At 49.9% G+C, this 17,778-nt stretch overlaps 1 protein-coding gene across 5 annotated transcripts; it reads right to left on the bottom strand.

Annotated features, from left to right (window-relative positions):
- Positions 1-279: 279 nt before the first annotated feature.
- Positions 280-8,910, bottom strand: CEP68 (centrosomal protein 68). Of its 5 annotated transcripts, none has more exons than XM_027878425.1 (8): positions 8,839-8,910; positions 5,452-5,874; positions 3,547-4,950; positions 2,267-2,389; positions 1,993-2,089; positions 1,002-1,157; positions 537-594; positions 297-402 (listed from the first exon to the last, which is right to left on the bottom strand). In XM_027878425.1, exons 2-8 carry the CDS (start codon positions 5,827-5,829, stop codon positions 399-401), a joined length of 2,220 nt encoding a protein of 739 aa, XP_027734226.1. In that variant the 5' UTR covers positions 5,830-5,874; positions 8,839-8,910; the 3' UTR covers positions 297-398. The 5 variants fall into 5 exon arrangements, with proteins under 5 accessions (XP_027734225.1, XP_027734226.1, XP_027734227.1 ...); XM_027878426.1 differs by lacking the exon at positions 8,839-8,910 and adding an exon at positions 8,564-8,828; XM_027878423.1 differs by lacking the exon at positions 8,839-8,910 and adding an exon at positions 8,014-8,557.
- Positions 8,911-17,778: the final 8,868 nt, after the last annotated feature.

Raw genomic sequence — 17,778 nt, forward strand, 5'->3', positions numbered from 1 at the left:
GAGCAGGGCTATTAAAATCACACGGCTTTACTTGGCAGGGAGCTGCACGGTAACACTATGGATTACTCAGTTAAAAAGCTCTGTTCCTGACGTTCTGCTAACACCCAGAACAGGCCACTTCAATAAGGAAAGGAAAGCTATGTTAAGAAAACAAACCAGAAAGAGGGCAGCTGTACGTTCCTTACACGACTCCAACCATCCCAGCAAGCAGAACACCTGCTGTGCAGCGCACCTTTCTCAGGCCCTGGTCCAAACCACACTGACATCAGCCCAGGTGGGCTCGCTGAACACATTTTGGCATCTCTGCGAATGGTGATGGAGGTGGTTTGGTGCTTGCTGCAGTTCTTTGCAGCCCTCCCAAGACTGGCTAACCAAGTCCAGGTCTGACAGAGGCAGCATCATCTGAAATGAAAGGGGGTTTGTTTGTTACTGTACTTGAGCTGCAGTTTAACAGAGAAAAACCTTCATTCTCTGCTCGCACAGTGTATAGGGTACAGCTGGGTATAGGTATCAATTAAACAAAAAACAAACACTACTTAAGATAGTATCCTCTTGTGAGAGGCTGACACTCCTGAAACACTTGTCTCTCCAGTTTTATTTGAAGGAAGACGGTCAAGAAACCAGCAAACAAGTTTTGTAGCCCCTGTTTTACACCTGAATTCAATTGCTTCCCTTTCCCACGAATAATTGTGACAACCATAATGTTTCTGAGAAAACACAAAGCCAAAGAACACCCCTTCCTCATCCTCCCTCTGCTGCACAAGGGATCTGTGGGAGCAGCTGTCTGTGCTGGATGCTGCTGTCCCCGGGTCCCTCGAGGACCTGCTCAGTTAAAGGTGACGGGGCATCCATTTTGAGACCTCCCTTGCTTTCCAAACATCGCATTCAAAGAAACAACAATAGACCTTGATGTGTAGTGTTTGCTAATTTACGTGTTTCTCTTCCTACGCTTCCTTCCCTCTTCCCCCACCGCAGAAAGGCTGGTTTGCCCCCCTGCTTACCCACGGGGCAGCTTTTTGCTGCATCTCCCTCGTCCTCCACCTCGTCCTTGCCCTGCACAGGACCCACAGCAGCAAGAATGGACTGGTACAGGTGCTCTGCGTGGCTTTCCAGCTCCTCCGACTGCTTTGCAATCAAACCCAGTGTGTCTTTCAGAGCTGGAAAACAAAAAAACATGAATGGAGGTGGTAGTAATGTGGTAATTCAATGTCTGTAAGAGCAAAAAGAGAGTTCTGCTCACCCAAGCGGAGCTTTTGAAGGAAATGGAGTGTTAGAAATCAATAATCTGATGTTCACCCTGTCAACACTGTGATGCAGTTTGGAGGGGGTGGGAAGTGACTTAGGAGGCTCCAGGTTAATGAAGATGCAGAAATAAGGAGTCCTAAGGGAAACCTTTGGGACTGGGTAAGAAAGCCCATCCATAACACGGCACTCAGCCTCTAAAGCCCCTTTGGTGACTGCAGGTACAGCCCACCCTTTAGAGCTCCCTTGTGCAGGATGCACCAGGTCACCAAAGCAACTGCTCCACACACACCACGGCACCAGCCGGGCTGGTGTGCCCAGACTGGCTGCTGACACCAGCACAGGATGCACCCAGTGCAAACCGGGTGTGAAAATCACCCTCTCCTGCCCTGGAAAACAGCATCTCCTCCCAGCTCCACCCACAGCCCAGTGGGAGCTGGCCATGCTGCCACTGGGATAACCTAAAGGACCCCAAGGACGCAGGAACATCCATCACCCTTGATGGATGGCAGGGCCCAAGGCCAGGGTCAAAGCACAGTGCAGCCAAAGAGCTTGGGAATAATGGCTTCAAACCTCCACCTCACCTCACCTCCAGGTCTCTGGGCAGCAAGAGAGGTGTAAAACCCTTCTCCTTCCCACTGCTGACCCATCCCCAGCCACGTGGGGCCAGGAATTTTGGAGGGCAGATACTATATCACCATCACCGGTTGTGTCCAGATCAGTCCCACTCAAGCACTCCTCTCTCCTCACCAGGGGAATTCGATGCCATGCAGTCCAAGAGAGCTTCTCCCCTCTCCAGCACACTCTCCGTCAGGCTCCGGTGGTTGGCCACATCCTTCCTGAACTCCTGGCGAGGAAAGGAGAGGAGCAGCGTCACTTAAAAGGGTTTTTGGAAGAGACACAGGTCACCCAGGGAACAGTTTCCCCTGAGCAGGTTCCTGGTGCTCCCAAATTTGTCTTTGCAAGCCCAATGCATCCTGGAGCATTCCAGCAGTGGAGAGGGGGGAGCAAAGCCAATACCCACCAGGTAGCGGTGCAGCGATGCCGTCACGCTCCCAGCATCCGGCGAGGGGGGCACCCAGCTGCCGGTGACATTGGCCACGTCGTACAACCAGCGGATCAGCTCTTCCAGCTGGCAGCAGAACATCTACTCAACAAAACAATAAAAAAGGGGTCACAGATCTATTGCTGCAACAAGAGACAGGGCAGGGACAGGAACAGGTGAGCCAGCAGCGTTCCAGAAAGCACCTGCTCCCTGCTCCACCTCTCCCCCCAGCACACAAACATCCTGGAGCTTGGGGAACCCAAGGGTTGACAGAAAAAAAGGCAAAAGCCAACTTAAACCCCTAAAGAGTCCCCCCCACCACCACTGTGTGGCAAGAATAGAGGGTCACCATGAAATGCCTGCATGGAGAGGTGCTGGAAGCTGGTAGCACCCAGGCAGAAGGAAGAGGTTTGCCTCTGCCACCTCCCAGCCTAAGAGACACCCTCCTCCTCCTCCTCAACAGAACTGTGCAGTTAATTTGCAGTTGCTTTTCCCCAGGGGTTTGTCTCGTTCAATTAAGTGTTTTCATTTATTTTTAAAGCATCTCGGTAAGGGATTATTTTTGTAAGATGCTGCATGAAACCCAGGGGCCTCTGCTGGCACTGAAACCAGACTCAAGCCCTGCTCCTGCTCATCAGGGGTTTGCCATAAAGCTGAGCTGCTTTTCCCTGGCAACCTGGGGTGACAGATACAGAAAAGACCCTTATAAATCAGCAGTTATTCCCATACAGGAGGAGAGGATGAGTTTGCAGCTATGTGAGTGACAATCATTACTCTCCTGCAAAGAGCCCAGCGTCACTTCCAAATTCATCCCAGCACTGGGGTGGGGAAGAAGATGGAGAGGAAGGTGGGGAGCAATGCCTGCTTGCCAGGGAGCAGAGCACTGGTGGCAGGATGGCCATGAGAGACATCATTTGCCCAACATATAAAAATTCTCAAAATAACCAGGAAAGTCCTCAGTTGCTGCAGCTCCTGCCTCTTCCCTGGTGCAGCAGCACTGAAGGATGGGGGGAAGCTGAGAGCCACATCTCCGCTGAGCCTGGCCCTGTAATACTGAGCCCCAGGAAAAGCAAGACAGGCTCTTGCTCCATCAGAAGGAATTATCTGCTCCGGTGATCCCCCCTGCATAAATTAGTACCAGCTGCCAGGCAGCACATCATCATGCAGCATGGGAAGCCTTAATTAATTGTGCCATAAAGACCAGGCACGTTTTATGTGAGATCTTCCCCCAGTAAACTTTATTTCTGGTCTCAGCCTACCTTGACACACTGGACAAGGGACTCACTCTGCTGGCTCTTCAGTGGATGTCCCTTGACCCGTGGTTCATTTCGGCACATCCCGTCCAACGTGTCCTTGAGACCGGTCGGTAGATGAAGGCCCTGGAAGGGATCCCTGTGGATCCAGCCACACGATTCTGTGCTTTCCCAGCCGGGCTTTCGAGAGCTGCAGGGCTGCCACCGCCCAGCATAACCCTCAGTGCTCCCCCTTTTGTCCCTGCCACTCGCTTCTCCAAAAGGAGCCAGCCCAGATGAAAGGGGCTGCCTGTGATGTGGCAGGTTATGGTGGTCATGCCTGGGCGTCCTTACTGTTAAGGAAAGACTGGACAGAAAATGAGCCAGCCTTTCCAGCTCCCGCAGTCTTGGAGGCAAGGAAAGAAATTCTTCATCCCCTTCCCACTCCTTTCTCAGGGGGAGCACACCTGTGATAGGTAAAAACCTAGCAGTGCTTCTCGCCTGCCCTGTGAGGTTTGGGAAAGTGCTCCCTCTGGAACACCAGCTCCTCCCATCCACAGCAGGGTGTCCAGGTGAACTTGGCCCACCGGACTCCATCCTTACATCCTTAGCAAAACCTCTGGAAGTACGAGAGGAAGTACTTCTTGCAAAGGATGCTTTGGCAATAGGTGAGGGTTCATAGAGCAATCCAGCTCCTGAGCAGCCTCTTTCTCCAGGCCCCGGGGTGGAGAATCTCTCTGCAGGGGCCACCAATTCCCAACGCCCATTTTCTCTGCTTCCCTGAGCCTGCCCACCTCGGGGGCCGTAGATGCTGGTGGACCTCAGCGTGCCCTCAGGAGAGGCAGAAAAACTGTCCAGGCCTACTCCTGAGTCATGGAGGAAAGGCTCCGGCATCCTTCCCAGCTTGTACCTCGGCTTCAGCGGATAAGCATAATCCAGCAAGTCCTCGTATTCTTTGTTGGGGTTCCAGTGGGGCGAGCGACGGTCCGGAGACGGGGGTAAGGAATCCGGGATGGCACAGGCCCAGTAATCGGCCTGGTAGGAGGAGACCTCCCGGATGCGCTCCACGGTGGCGCGGCAATCGAGGAAAGGCGCTCGCAGGGCCCTGCCTTCTGCTGCTCCCTGTCGGCACCACAGGTCCCTGGTGGCCACGGTGGCTGCTGGAGAAGGGACATCCATGCTGGCTGGCAAGCTTCCCGATGGCTCCTCGGAGAGGCCGCTCTTTCCCGAAGACAGAACAGAGAGGCTCAACATGGAGCGGCTCCGCAGGGCGCTCCCGGGGCTGGGGGGGGTTTGGGGCTGCAGGAGCTCTGGGGTGGAGGGAAGTGAGGATTGGGCGTCGTGGCAGCTGCCAGCAAGGATGTTCTCCTCTGCAGAGCTGCGCCGGCTGGGAGGGCTGGATGCCGGATCCCAACGGCCCGACGGCTTCACCTGCTCAAGGACAGGGCGGAAAAGGAAATGGAGAGAGAGACATGCACGAAATGAAGCAAAGCAACCGGACAAAGACATCCACACATATCCAGGATATGGAGACAAAAGCCCAGCCCTGGACCTGCCATGAGCTGAGGCTGGAAGCGGAGCTCTCTGCCGTCTGTGGGACAGCCTGCAGCTGCTCAGAGCCCAGAGTGGGGCTTGATCTTAAGGAAAGGCATCTCGAGGGATTGGGAGGCTGCAGGAGTCATTTGGCAGCAAGAGGCATTTATTTAAGGAGCACTGCCCTGAGGGACTTTCCAGCTCTGCTGTGGCAATATGGGAATGGAAGTTGGGTATTGGAGCCCCAGCCCTTTCCCACCACACATCCCAGGCAGGGGTGGGCACATTCCGGCAGGAAGAGATGGAAAGCCCTTGCTGGGAGAGCTGTGGCAAACAAGTCCCCACCTTGCCTGGGACCTCCTGGTGGTGCAGCAACACCTGCACACACACCCCTCTCACCTGCTGCTCTTCTGAGGAGAGGGACCAGTGGCTGACACGAGGAGGCGCGTCACCACCAGCAGCACCTCGACAAATCAGCGTCTCTTTCTCCAAAAGGTTTGTTCTTGCTCTGGGAAATCCGGGTGCAGATGCTGAAGACGCTTCTGGGTGGCAGCTGGAGCCTCCCTGCTTGACACCAGTGGCCAAGTGACTGCTGATTGTCACATCTATCCCTGGCGGGCTGGGCTTGGCTCCCTCTGCCCCTGAGGGCCGGTGCAGGTTGTCCATCAGCTCCGGGCTGTCCACCTCCACCTCCGTGCAGTCCCAACTACCATCGTCCTCGGCATTCCCGCTGCTCAGAGAGCCTTCAGAAAGGGATTTTCCCACATCCACGGCCATCAGGACAGAACTTCTTCTGCAAGAGGACACAGAGCCTCGGGCTCTCTGGAATACACAGCGCACAGTAAGGGCAACTCACCATCCCCCCTCGTCTCCATGGCAAGTAAAGAAACCAGGTTTGCCCCTAATAATGAAGAGCTCAAGCATGACCTGGGTCAGACCCTAAAATTCATAAAGGAACATCTTGGTGTGTCAAGAGGGACAGAGGAAAGGGCAAACCCTCACATCTCAGCAGTGTCTCAAGGATGTGACACACAGGGAAAATCCAACTAAAGCCCTGGCCACGCTGAGAACAAACCTGGGCTTGTTCTGGCAGAGTGCAACCAGAGCCCTGAATTAATGGCCCATTTCACCAACAGTTTCTGCACCATGAGGTCACTGAGCCCAAATGAGACATCCTTAACTAGGACATAAAGCACCTATGAGTGTGGCTGAGCCCTGGGGGCTGTTGGGGTAGAGAGTTGAGGGTTTTTTAAAGATACAAAAGATTCAAAACCTTGAAATGGAAGCCACCCAGAAGCAAGTCGATACAAAAAGTCAGAGTGGGAGGCAGGAGGCTGTAAAACTCAAACCTGCAGCTTCTACCTCAATTCACGAAATTAATTCTTTGTGAAATTTATAAATGGAAGTACTTTCTCAGCTGATGACATTTTCCTGTGTGCTGTTCAGCCAAAGCCCAGTGCACCTTGCTGCAAAACTTTCTACCCGGAGGTATTCCACTCAAAGCCTAAGCCCTGGATGCTCCACGCATGGAGATGCTCCACACACTCCCCTCCTGCTCCCCATGCTGGGCTTGAGTGAGGAGCTGCTGCAGGACAACCCATAAGCCAAATCAAGGAGATCCAATACAGCCTCTTCCAGCAATTTCAGCCCAAACCAGCAGGAAAACACTGGCAGAGTGGTTTTGCTGGGACTCACCCAGCCTGAGCCATCCAAGAGCACCACCAGCAAACTACAAAGAACTGTAAAAAAAAGGAGGAAAGAAAGAATTCCCAAACAATACTTGGAAGTGGGAGACAAGCCGATACTCACTTAGCTCTTTTGTCACAAGTTTTATGATCCGCCCCTCTGGCAAGCGGGGTTTTCCCACGGGCAGAGCCCATGCACGGGAACAAAGAGCGGCGGGACGACGCGCCGGGTCTCCAGGGGAGACCAAATCCCCACACAGACAGCTCTGCAGCTGCCTGCCCCCTTCCCGAGGGCCGGCAGCTAAATTCAGCGCGGCAGCAGCTGCGGGCAGGACGAGTTTGGGCTCTGCCAGCCCTCTCCGTCAGCCCCCACACCTGGAATCCCCCACTCCATTGCTTGACTGCTACCAAACACAACCCCACGCACGTCGTGCCATCACAAATCGCCAGCATCGCTCTCTTTCTGCCCCCGGAAAGGTTGAATATCCAAACAAAAAGGTGAGTGCACTGAAATAAATGTAATCAATAAACTTACTCCTGTGGCAGGGAGTGATTAATATATATATATTATATATATATATATATATATAAAAGAAAGAGAAGCCTAAAAAGTGATGTTGAACATCTTTATCTCCATCAGATTTAGTGGCTCGAGTCAGGTGCCAGCCAAGTTGTTTTTACAAGTATAAAAAAAGCATGTAGAAGCTTGATCTTAAATCTGAAAAGCAAGTGTTAAGCAACATAAAATAAAAACTTGCAGGTCACGACCCATCTGTTATTTTCGTAACTGTGTGGAGGAGGGAAAAGGCTGAATAGTCTGAACTTAAGATCATTTGTTATCTTGTGGAGACAGCATGCAGTGATTTACATTTCTGTGATGCCACTGGTCTTTAAAAAAAAGAGCAAGTGCTGGTTCACAGGTTCATTAAATCTCCAGAAGCTAATTGGAAGCTAAAAAGAAACCAGGAAACCTGCCAGTACACACGGGTGAGAGTAAATCTGCTTATTTCAGGATTTGTAAGGGTATTTAAAGGGACACCAGGGATCTCACTGCGTTTTCAAAAGTCTCTAATTCAGGCAGACGATTTCAATTAACTTCAGGGGGAGCTGGATAATACAGAACCACCCCTGGATGCATACGAGACGGGGACGTCACACACATCCCGCACACAGAACAATCAGGCAAAAAGTCACATTTACCAGCACAGTGAACACGCTACTGGCACGACGTGCAACTCCCAACTACACAAACATCTAGAAAGAAAAAGTTCCTCACCATTTTCCAACAAACCCACAAAAACTCAGCGGCAGCGACGCACCAAGATCAACCCTCAGGGCAGGAAGAAGCAATCCCAAATCCTCGGGCAGGACTGAAGAGGGATGCAAGGACCACAGCTTTGGGCACGGTGGAGACTTTCCACTGGCCTCAAACGCGCGGGGAAACAGCCAAAAAAACCCAGCTACACCCGAGCCCTCAATTGTCTCGGCAGCGACACAGAAACAGGACCCGCGGGCGGGTTTTTAGATAAGGGATGGAGACAAGGGGCTGTTTCATTCATTCCAGCAGGGGAGGTCCGCAGGGATCTCTCCTGAAAGGCAATCCCTGAGCTCTTTCACGCCGTCAGGAGGGCCCTGCCGGCCCCAGAGCGCCGCAAAATTCCCGGCGGACAGCGAGGGCCCTTATCCCATGGAGCGGCTCCCGCCGCCCGCGGGTCTCGCCGGCCTCATGGAATTCGGCGAGCGCAGCGGATGCTGATGGAATTTCCGCCTCCTGCCAGCTCCGCTTTGGCTGGGGAGCATTTTGGGGGCTGTTTTCTGGGACAAACCCACACCGCTCTGGCCTCTCAGATCCCGCGGGATCCGCGGTTTGGGATTTTTTCCGCTCCTTTCCCCCTCTGCCCTAAAAGCCTTCTCGCGGCTGCAAAAAAAACCCCCGGCATTTAACCAAAAAGACAAGGAATAACGGCAACGGCGCCGAGGAGGCGGCGCGCCCCGGGGCGCCCCGCGTTGCCGGGTGCCGTGATTCCCAAGGGAAAGCCTCTCGCGACCCTCGGGATCGGCCCCGGGGGGCCCCTCAGGCCGCGCCCCGTCCCTCACTCACCGAGCGACGGCGGCGCCCCGCCCCCTCCGCGCGCGCAGCCAATGGGAGCGCCGGGTGGCGTAGGCGCGAGCGCCCCCGCCGCCCCGGTGGCCAATAGGAGCGGGGCGCGCGGGGCGGCCCCCCCCCCCCGGCCGGCGCTGACCCCGCACGCGGGAGGGGCGAGGCCTACACGGCCAGGTCACGCCCCCTGACAGCCAGGCCACGCCCCCTACCCCGGCCACGTCCCACCCCGATCCCCATCCCCATCCCGATCCCCATCCCGATCCCGGCTTCGCTCGCGGTCCCCTTGCCACTGGCGACCTGAGGAGCGTCTCCCAGGACGCCCTTGAGGAGCTTGTCTCAACTCCGGGGCGTTTACTCGTATCCCATATATTGACCTTCCCGGGCGTTTCCGCGCTGCTCGAGGGGTGGGAAACTGCCAAAATTGGCACTGCGCGAGCCACGGGCGAGTGAATCCCGGCATCCTCCAAGCACAGCTGCAGGAGGAGGTCCCGGTGCAAGACCTCCCTCCGGAGTAGCGGAGGACACCCCACCAAGGGGGTCTGTCTCAAGGATGATCCCTGTGGGATGCCGGCCATGCCCTGCCCTTGGGACGGATTTCTGGGAAGATCCTGGTGCCGCACTTTAAAGCAGGGTGCTCTGGAGGTTGTACCTGGCCAGACCCTTCTTTGGTGGATGGAGCAGACATGTTCCAATATCCCAGAGAAAATACAAACCTTTCTGTCCATAGGCTGATTCTGGATTTTGTCTTTGTCACCTGCTCTGCAGATTTCCTAGATATCTAGGAATAGCTTATCTATTTCCTAGATAACGCTGATGTTTCCTACAGGTCAGTTAACTGATAAGAGCTTTTTGGACAACATGGTTTCCAGCTTTAGGCCAGGAAGGACCAAAGAGTCACACTCCTTGGTCCTGCAGCATGTTCCAGCTCTGCCACCCCTGTGTTATGGTCCAGATTCCCAGTGGGATGTGACCTGGGTTTGTTCTGCTGAACTCAACGGAGCCAGCCCCATTTACATCCTGGAGGCTCTTGCTTTTTGTCCCTGGAGAAACACAGTGGGAATACCTTTTTCAGGGTTGCTTCTCGAAGTGAAGCTGTAACGCTGCAGTATAACACGGTGGGCTCTCAGGAGAAATCAAAGCCCAGATCACCTCTTGTTCCTGTGCACTGTTTCTATATTTGGGGTCTCTTCGATGAACACGGCAGCAGGTCTTCCGAGTGGGCTGCACATCCCTCTGCCTCGGACGCAAGACTTTGGAGAGCCGGCTTTTTGCTGGAATTTTCACACAGGCAAAGCCCTTGTGAAAGAAAAGCCCTTTAAAATGTTGTTTATTGCTTATCCTCCAGGGAGCCGGCAGGGGCCGTGCTGATGCAGGCGAGTGGGAAGGCGGAAGCACACACGGATGGGTCATGATTCATCCCCAGGCTCGGCTGTTTTTAGCCGGGTTTAAATTACTCGCAGGCTGCCAGACATTGTTCTGGGAGCTGAATAGCACCCGGCTGCGGTCTCGGCCTCGGCAGGAAAGGTTCGTGTCCTGTTCCGCCCCCGATCAAACAAGTGCCAGGATGTCTACGAGAACAGCCAAAGGAGCCACAAAATCCTTCCCCTCTCTCTCTCCTTGGGCTCAGGCTGAGTGGGTGTCAATAAACAAGGGGGGGAACCAACTGATGGTCTAAAGGAGAGATTGTTAAAAAAATTCAGGGAAACAATACCGATTTTATTCTGCTGGCATCTGGCCCTCTTTGTTAGGAACTCTGCTGAAGAAAAACTGGCCTATTTGATCAGTAATACAGGGTCAATCAAACTCAGACAAACTCCCACCCAAATTCACTCAAGGCTGGCAAAGACTAGCATGGATATTTTCTTGCTGATTTGCGACCTCAGGATTCTTTCAGACTTGGGTTTTTGCAGCAAGGACAAATAATTTCTCTGCATCTGTTGGATGCAACAATTCAACAGTAATCCCCAAATCTATGACTTGAACTAGACTTGCTTATGATGATCAGATTTGAAAGCAGTGTATTTCTGGTACATGAGAAGCTACCATCTTGGTGGGAATATCCATGAGTTTTGTACAGAACTGGACCCGTCATGAACACTAGCTGTATGGATCCAGAGTTTTAATATGCCCATAACTGGTGACCTGCTGTTATCCAGAGTTTTTGGCAAATCAGTTTGTTATTTCTTTCTGCCTTGAGTGGTTTCAAGCTACAAGCCAGACGGTCAACACTCTGCCACGAAACCTGAAGCCTTGGAGGTGCACCATATGTTCTTGCAGGGCATCTGCACTATTTTCAGCATCAAATTTCAGTCTCGCAATGCGTCTGGGATGGATGAGATGTCAGCAAATTCAGGGCTTGGACCAAACCTACTTGTTCCCAGAGCATTCAGAGCAATATTAATTCATCTTTTTACAAACTGCTTAGGAATCTGTTTGCTCTGCCTAACTCTGCCCTCTCTGACAGGTGTTTGCAGGTGTTTGTCCTTCTTGTGGCTAACAACCCTTTTCAGGATTTTCACATCTTGGACTGTTCCTCTTGTTCTCCTCTTGATTCTCACTCTTTGGGCTACATTTCTTTGAAGTTCAACACTGGTCCAAAACTCCAGCATGGGCTTGGCTACGATTAAGCAGAACTGGTGTGGTAGTCCAGTCTTACACACCCTGGTACAGTATCTGCCTTATTCACAGCACGGGGTGTGGACTCCTTCTTCCGACTTCCCATAACTTCCTGATCCTGCTCCTTAACCTACCCTTTCCCACAAGTATTGGTGCAGTTAATCACTCTTATCTAGACTAATTCTTTCCAGCCTCTGTTTCCCAGACTCTTTCTCAGTTTTTTCTCATGTTGCCATGGATTTCAGCCCTACCCTTTTCCCTTTTTCCCAGACCTTCTCCAGGTGGGACCTGCAGATTTTCTCTGTTCCAACATTTGTGTCACTAATCGGCTACTTGTGGTCCTAGGCCTACAGCAGGCCCCTGAGGATTCCAGTCATTCAGCTGGACAGCTGCCCTAGTAATGTCCAAATAAGCAGGTTCAAGCGCAGCCACGTTTCTTTAGCTCCTTTATAAAGCCATAGGGAGACTCACCAAAAGCCTACAAACTTTCCATCACTCTTCTAGATCATCATGGCAACTACTGCACTATTACTGAATATTTCCTAAAAAAGGTAGCTGCCGCTTTTTCTTCGTGATTTTGGAGAGGCCCCTAAAAATATGGCACGTAAGGCAGGATTAATGAAGAACAGAGGGAAAACTGGAGTGACATGTATTTCAGGCTTCAGTCTATACACTTCAACACAGAGGTGTAGAGCAATGAACCCCAGTGGTAGTAGCTGGGCAATTCCAGTTATTTATCATTTGGGTGCTTAGCTGGACCGAGAGGCGGGATTTAGCCCAAGGTCAAACAGAAGTTGCACTTCTCCTTTCTGGCCACACGATGTACCCATCACACCGCGAACAGCCTGGCCAGGCCACCAGCAAGAGCTAGTAGCTGCAAAAGCAGGTGTTTCAGGGGTTTGTACTCCTCAAAAGCACCTCCCTCCCTCTATCCAGGCCCTTTGAAACACTCACACAGCTGCAGCTCAGGGCTGGGTGCCGTGGCGCAGGGGGGCCTGGATGGGATGGAGTTGGTGTGGTCCAGGTGCTCCAGCTTTCCTCCTGGGGGAAGGTGACACCTTGCTGTGAGAGAAATAGGAACCAGACGGTCAAGAGGTGGTGACAGCTTTTCATCAATGTGAATTATAATAGACAAATTAATTCCAAGGAATTCATTCAAAATGAACAATTGGGAGTTTTACTTACTAAATGTGAGATTTCACTGTGAGGTTTTACTGCTGCTTTCGGTGGGTAGTGTGAGCCATTTCTTTTCCGTTCTAATTTGCTTGGACGTCTTGGCCCTTTGTCATTTGTGTGTTGTCCTGAGCAGAACCAAGAGGCTCTTGGAAACCAGAGGTGGGATCTGCAGGAACCAGTTGTCAGCACAGAGATTTGCAAAAGAAATATTGGGGTTGGTAGAAGTGAAAATCTGGGTATGTAAGCGTAAGAAGAAACAGCAGAGCAGGGCGGGGGGGGATAAGAACAACTTGAATTTATAACAAACACAATTCCCAGCAACATATTTGAGACTAATAATGTGAGCCACTGCTAAGATCACAGCACACACAACTCTTTGGGGGAGAGCCTCCTCTCTGACAGCAGGAGGGTGGCAGCATTGCACATCTCCCATTCCCCCTCCTCGCAGTCAGGCAGAAGAGGATCATCAGAAAACAACTACCTAACCTTAAAAGATTATTAAAGAACTGTCCCAAAACTGGGAGGTTTGGTGACAGCCATCATCCCTTGTGGTGTATGTTGCACACAAGTGATCGTGGCCAAGACTAAACCACCACGTCTTGTTGCTTGTGTGAATGAAATCTCTGAGGGAACAAGTGCAGGTAGGTAAAATCAGCTTAAAATGTAAATAAATGCTGTATTCCCCTTCTGTGAGATCTCCTACAAGGATTCAGTGATACTCCTTTTAATGCTCATAATGGGGACATATCAGAGATCTCACTTTCAACAGATGTGCGTAATTTAAAGGTGACGAGTCAGTGCAGCTGTACCACACAACCTGTTCAACTCAAACCATTTAACAGCAGAACAAAATGGTATTGTCTTCCATTTAACTAACTCACAAAGCACTTTCCTATAATTATATCTATCTTAATCAGACAAACTGGGGGATTTAAAAAAAAGGACTAATCTGCTCCTTGGACATAATTGGATTTCCTCTGCAAATATTAAGTTACAACAATAGCAGCGGCTTTTGTAATAAATTTACTTTTAAATGCTTTTCTTCATGTGAACTAGAGGAATGTGTGTTGCCTGCCTAGAAATCCTTAGAAGGAAGAAGTGAGGAGCATTTTCCAAGAACTCTCTTCCTCTTCAAAAAAAAAAAAAAAAAAAAATTAAATTAAGAAATTGGAAAGCCAGATTTGTAGGTGGTGGTAGAAAACTAGAATAAAATCATTAAACTTCAATTAGGAAATATTACAGTTTTTATCTTTTTATTGAAATATCGTAGGAAACTTTATCTATTTATCCGTAATAATGCCTAGCAAGCACGAACAATGGCTGGGAAAGGGTTAAATGCCGACAATCAGTGACCCAGCATTCCAACAAAAGGCATGGTCTGGGAAATGGAACCAAATACCAAGCTGCACAATTCTCATTCAGGGGCATTTCCAAAGGAGTCTTTGCTTCGGAGACAGAGCCTGAGAGCCTGGTCCAGCAGGATGTCCTGCTGCCTGTGCAAGGCTGATCCGAGCTAAAAGGCTGGGTCTTCTCCAAACAAAGATGGAGACACAAATTCCGTTTGGGGTGATTTTTATTTCAGATTGAGAAGCTACACAAAGAGAGAACAAATATACATTTCCATGAGAGAACGGAAAAAGAGAGACAGTATCCCATTGTGTCACCCTCCTAACACAACAAACCATCCCAAGCTGAGCCCACGGGACTGTTTGCTCCCCAGGCAGGCAGGGAGTTTTTACTCCTAAGAGTACACTACATTATAAACAACTTTAATCTGCCCCAGGGTCACACACCCTCAGACACAGCAATATGGTCTTCTTTTTGCATATGTGCACATACGTCTGTTCTTGGTAATAAAAGGCTGATAAAGAGTCACACAGATGAAATCCATAGCTGTAAACGAGGAACAGTTACAGCTGTTGACAAGGATCAACACACCCCACATGGCACAAACACTTCCTCAATAGAGTGGTTACTCTAAAGCATTAACCTGAAGGCGGAAACATTCGTATCAGTGGTACTGGACTATACTGGAGCAGATGGCAGTGGATTTCAGAGTTCCTCTGTCTTTTTATTAAAGTAATTAATCACATGGTTTAGCATATAAAAATACAAGAATCCTCCCTCCTAATTAGAGCGATTTGTGTTCTTGTAGAAATAAAAGCACACACACACATACACACCTCAGGACTGCTGTTCAGAGAGGATAAAGAAAAGAAACCCACCTTCCTTGTCTCACACCAGGACATCACCTTCTCCCTCCTGTCTCCAGGGACAATGGAGTCTTTCAGCTTTGGTGCATAGTTATATTTGAAAGCCAAACAGCAACTTGGAATTTGTCCTGAAGGGAACCAGGACAAGGCACCTTTAAGGATAATAAGGCAGATGGCGTACCTCTGCTGCAGAAGGGGACTCCGCGTAGGCAGGGGTGGTCCTGCTATCCCTGAATCTAGAGGGATTAATCAAAACCTAATCAAAATCTTCACCCTCACCAAATGTGAGCGAGTCGGTCTCAGTTTGCTATAACCAAGCAGCAGTTCAGGAGCAGAAATTCATGCCCCATGAGCAGAGAGATACTCAGCTATTTGTAGCGCTGCACGTGGTCTCCATCCCCACAAAGCACAGCCTTTGCGGATGACCTGACACAAGTGCAACCAGGATAGTCACAGAGAAAGAATGGAATACTCACGGATGGCAAACACATCACCTTCACACTGGTCTTCAGGGAAGAAACATCAACAGAGCATGTATTGTGGGGCAGAGCAGGGAGGCAGTCAAGGCTGGGCTACCTTGGTCACAATTATTTGACTTATTGAGTGTAAAATGTCATCAGTGTGTTGCCTTAATGAAGCAGGGGTCTGTTCAGCCCAGACGCTCCTCTGAAGCTGAAGCTACATCTTTGCCCCCTCCTAAAAGGATGTGAAACAGTCTTTGTCTTCACATTGGACCAGAATATCTTTAAGTTTGATCTATGTACTCTAGGAGCCTGCTGGGATCTGGGCAGACTCCAAGGAGCACAAAATACTCTGCAGGAGGGATACAGAGAAAGCAAACTGAACAAAAGACGAGGAAGTTTTCCTTCTGCATCAACACCAACCATGTAGAAAACACCTTTTTCTTGTTGGAGGCACCACATCATAAGAATATCGTGAGCATGTAAAATGCCTCCAGTTATATCCAACAAGTTTTAAAAACGTTCCTGTACTGCTGCTTTACCAAATATGATCATCTTAAAAAGTCCAGACCAAACCCAAACCCCTATGCTGCTAAGGAGGTACCATCTCCATCAGAAGTCCACAAGCCACCGAAAGCTCAGGAAATTACATCAGTTGTACATCAGCCAAGTTCCTGGCCTGTCTGGTTCTTAACAAAGCTCCCATCCAAACCACTTAATATTTGGTGTATTTTTTATGGTTAAGCACAATTCTTTCTGTGGGAATGTAATCCAGGGGGATTCAGGCATGTGTAAACAGTTTCCTTGAGAGAAGATTTCCCTTAGAAATTTCTTTCTGCAGCTTGTAACTGCAATGAAGTTGCACTGACATGCCATATGCAGTTTAGTTACTAAATACATGCTTGTCAAGGAAGGGTATTACCTTCTCAGTGTTGTTACCAGAAGGAGCTAATGAAAGCTATCCTAAGGAACGTCTAATACTGAATTTCTTGGTCTCCGTGGCTTAAAACCACACTGTTAACTTTGCATTACAACAGAGTTGGCTCAAAATAAATTTCCTCATGCTGGTTCCTGGTGGTGGCCCTGCCTGCCTTGCAAACAGCTTCTGTGGCCTTGAGAGACAAGTATAAATGTTCTTGAGCAGGACTTTACATAAGTAAGGTGAGCTGGCCTGCTGAAATGTCCACAGTCCTCACCTCCTGCTGGCACTGAGATCAGGTTAAATCCAATAGAGATTTCATAGTTGAAAACAATGATATATCTGCTGACACTGAGATAGAATTTGGTAAGTAACCATACTGTCAATTCTTGAATGAAAGAGATTTTCTTTTTCCTATTTTCTGTTCAAAACTCCAAACTAAATCAAATATATATATAAACCCCCAGATGCTACTTTTTTTAGGGAGATGATAGTTATTAGCTAACAATGAAGCTGGCTTCAGGATTCAGGATCTGCTCCTAGCCTGCTTGGTGACTCTTCATGTGACTCAAGATGAGCATTCTTTCACCTTTTCCTGCATGCATTCACTTGTGCAGCTGTGGAATGGTGCCTGCTGGTCATAAATGCCTGCAAAGACCCCATGCAGAGAAGGAATTCCATGTTAACATTAACTTCCCAAGACAGGGCTCAGATGTGACAACGAAGAGCTACAGGAGCCAAATAAGGCTCTTGATCACTTATTGTCAGAGTTAAAATATTCAGGAGCACCTGTCTTAACGTGTTGCCCTATGCCTGGAAAAAGTTTCAGATCATTTGTCAAACCCTCTTCCCTCCTGCCAGAGGCTGAAACAGCAAGTGAACATGGCTTTCATCAATATGCTCACACAGATAACAAGTTCGTCTTTGTCCTCGGAGAATAATGGCCACCATGCAGTTCTCTGAGGAGCATTTGTCCCAGCTATCCTGCAAAGAGGAATGTGGGTCAATCCCTGATCCAGAACTGTGCTGCTATTCCTCTGGTCATGGCTAGCAGCCAGGAGCAGCTTATCAGAGCTCCACGCTGGCTCACTGCATGCTTCCCTGTTGCTCAGTGACGATGCATTTCAGAAACATCAGCAATCATGCCTCTCCCTGCAAATCCTGGCCAGGCAGCAGGCAGGGATTTGCATTCTCTGCTACATGCCAGGCAAGTGCCTGCAGTATTTTTGATGCTATCTGTATCAAAATGCCAAGGGAAACATGCTTCCTTCAGGTCTTAATTTCTTTATCCTCTTGCTTAGCCTGTTTTCTGTGATGCTCCCTCTGCAACCCTCCAGCTCTTCCTTCCTTTTCTCCACCTTAGTCACCCATGCTGACAACAAGAAAACTTGTTCTTTTAGTTGTAAAGCTCTTTCTTTCATTGAAACGAGACAGAAACTAAGCTGTCAAGACTCCCAATTTAGATGTTGAATCCATGGTGATGTCTGTTAATTTATCCGAGTCTAAGCTTTCATAGCACATCAGGTGGAGATGGAAGGAGGCAGATAGAACA

Source organism: Empidonax traillii, unplaced genomic scaffold (genome assembly GCF_003031625.1).
Source record: "Empidonax traillii isolate 1590-97213 ecotype Southwest subspecies unplaced genomic scaffold, ASM303162v1 scaffold41:size1892772, whole genome shotgun sequence".
In the NCBI taxonomy this organism is placed as follows: Eukaryota; Metazoa; Chordata; class Aves; order Passeriformes; family Tyrannidae; genus Empidonax; species Empidonax traillii.

Bases quoted from the DNA above. Each gene is read 5' to 3' on its own strand.
- CEP68 (XM_027878423.1), bottom strand. The intron at 2,090-2,266 runs GTGGGTATTGGC...TTTCCTCGCCAG, and splicing joins CATCGCTGCACCGCTACCTG to GAGTTCAGGAAGGATGTGGC. The intron at 595-1,001 runs GTAAGCAGGGGG...TCCTTCAAATAA, and splicing joins AGCAAAAAGCTGCCCCGTGG to AACTGGAGAGACAAGTGTTT.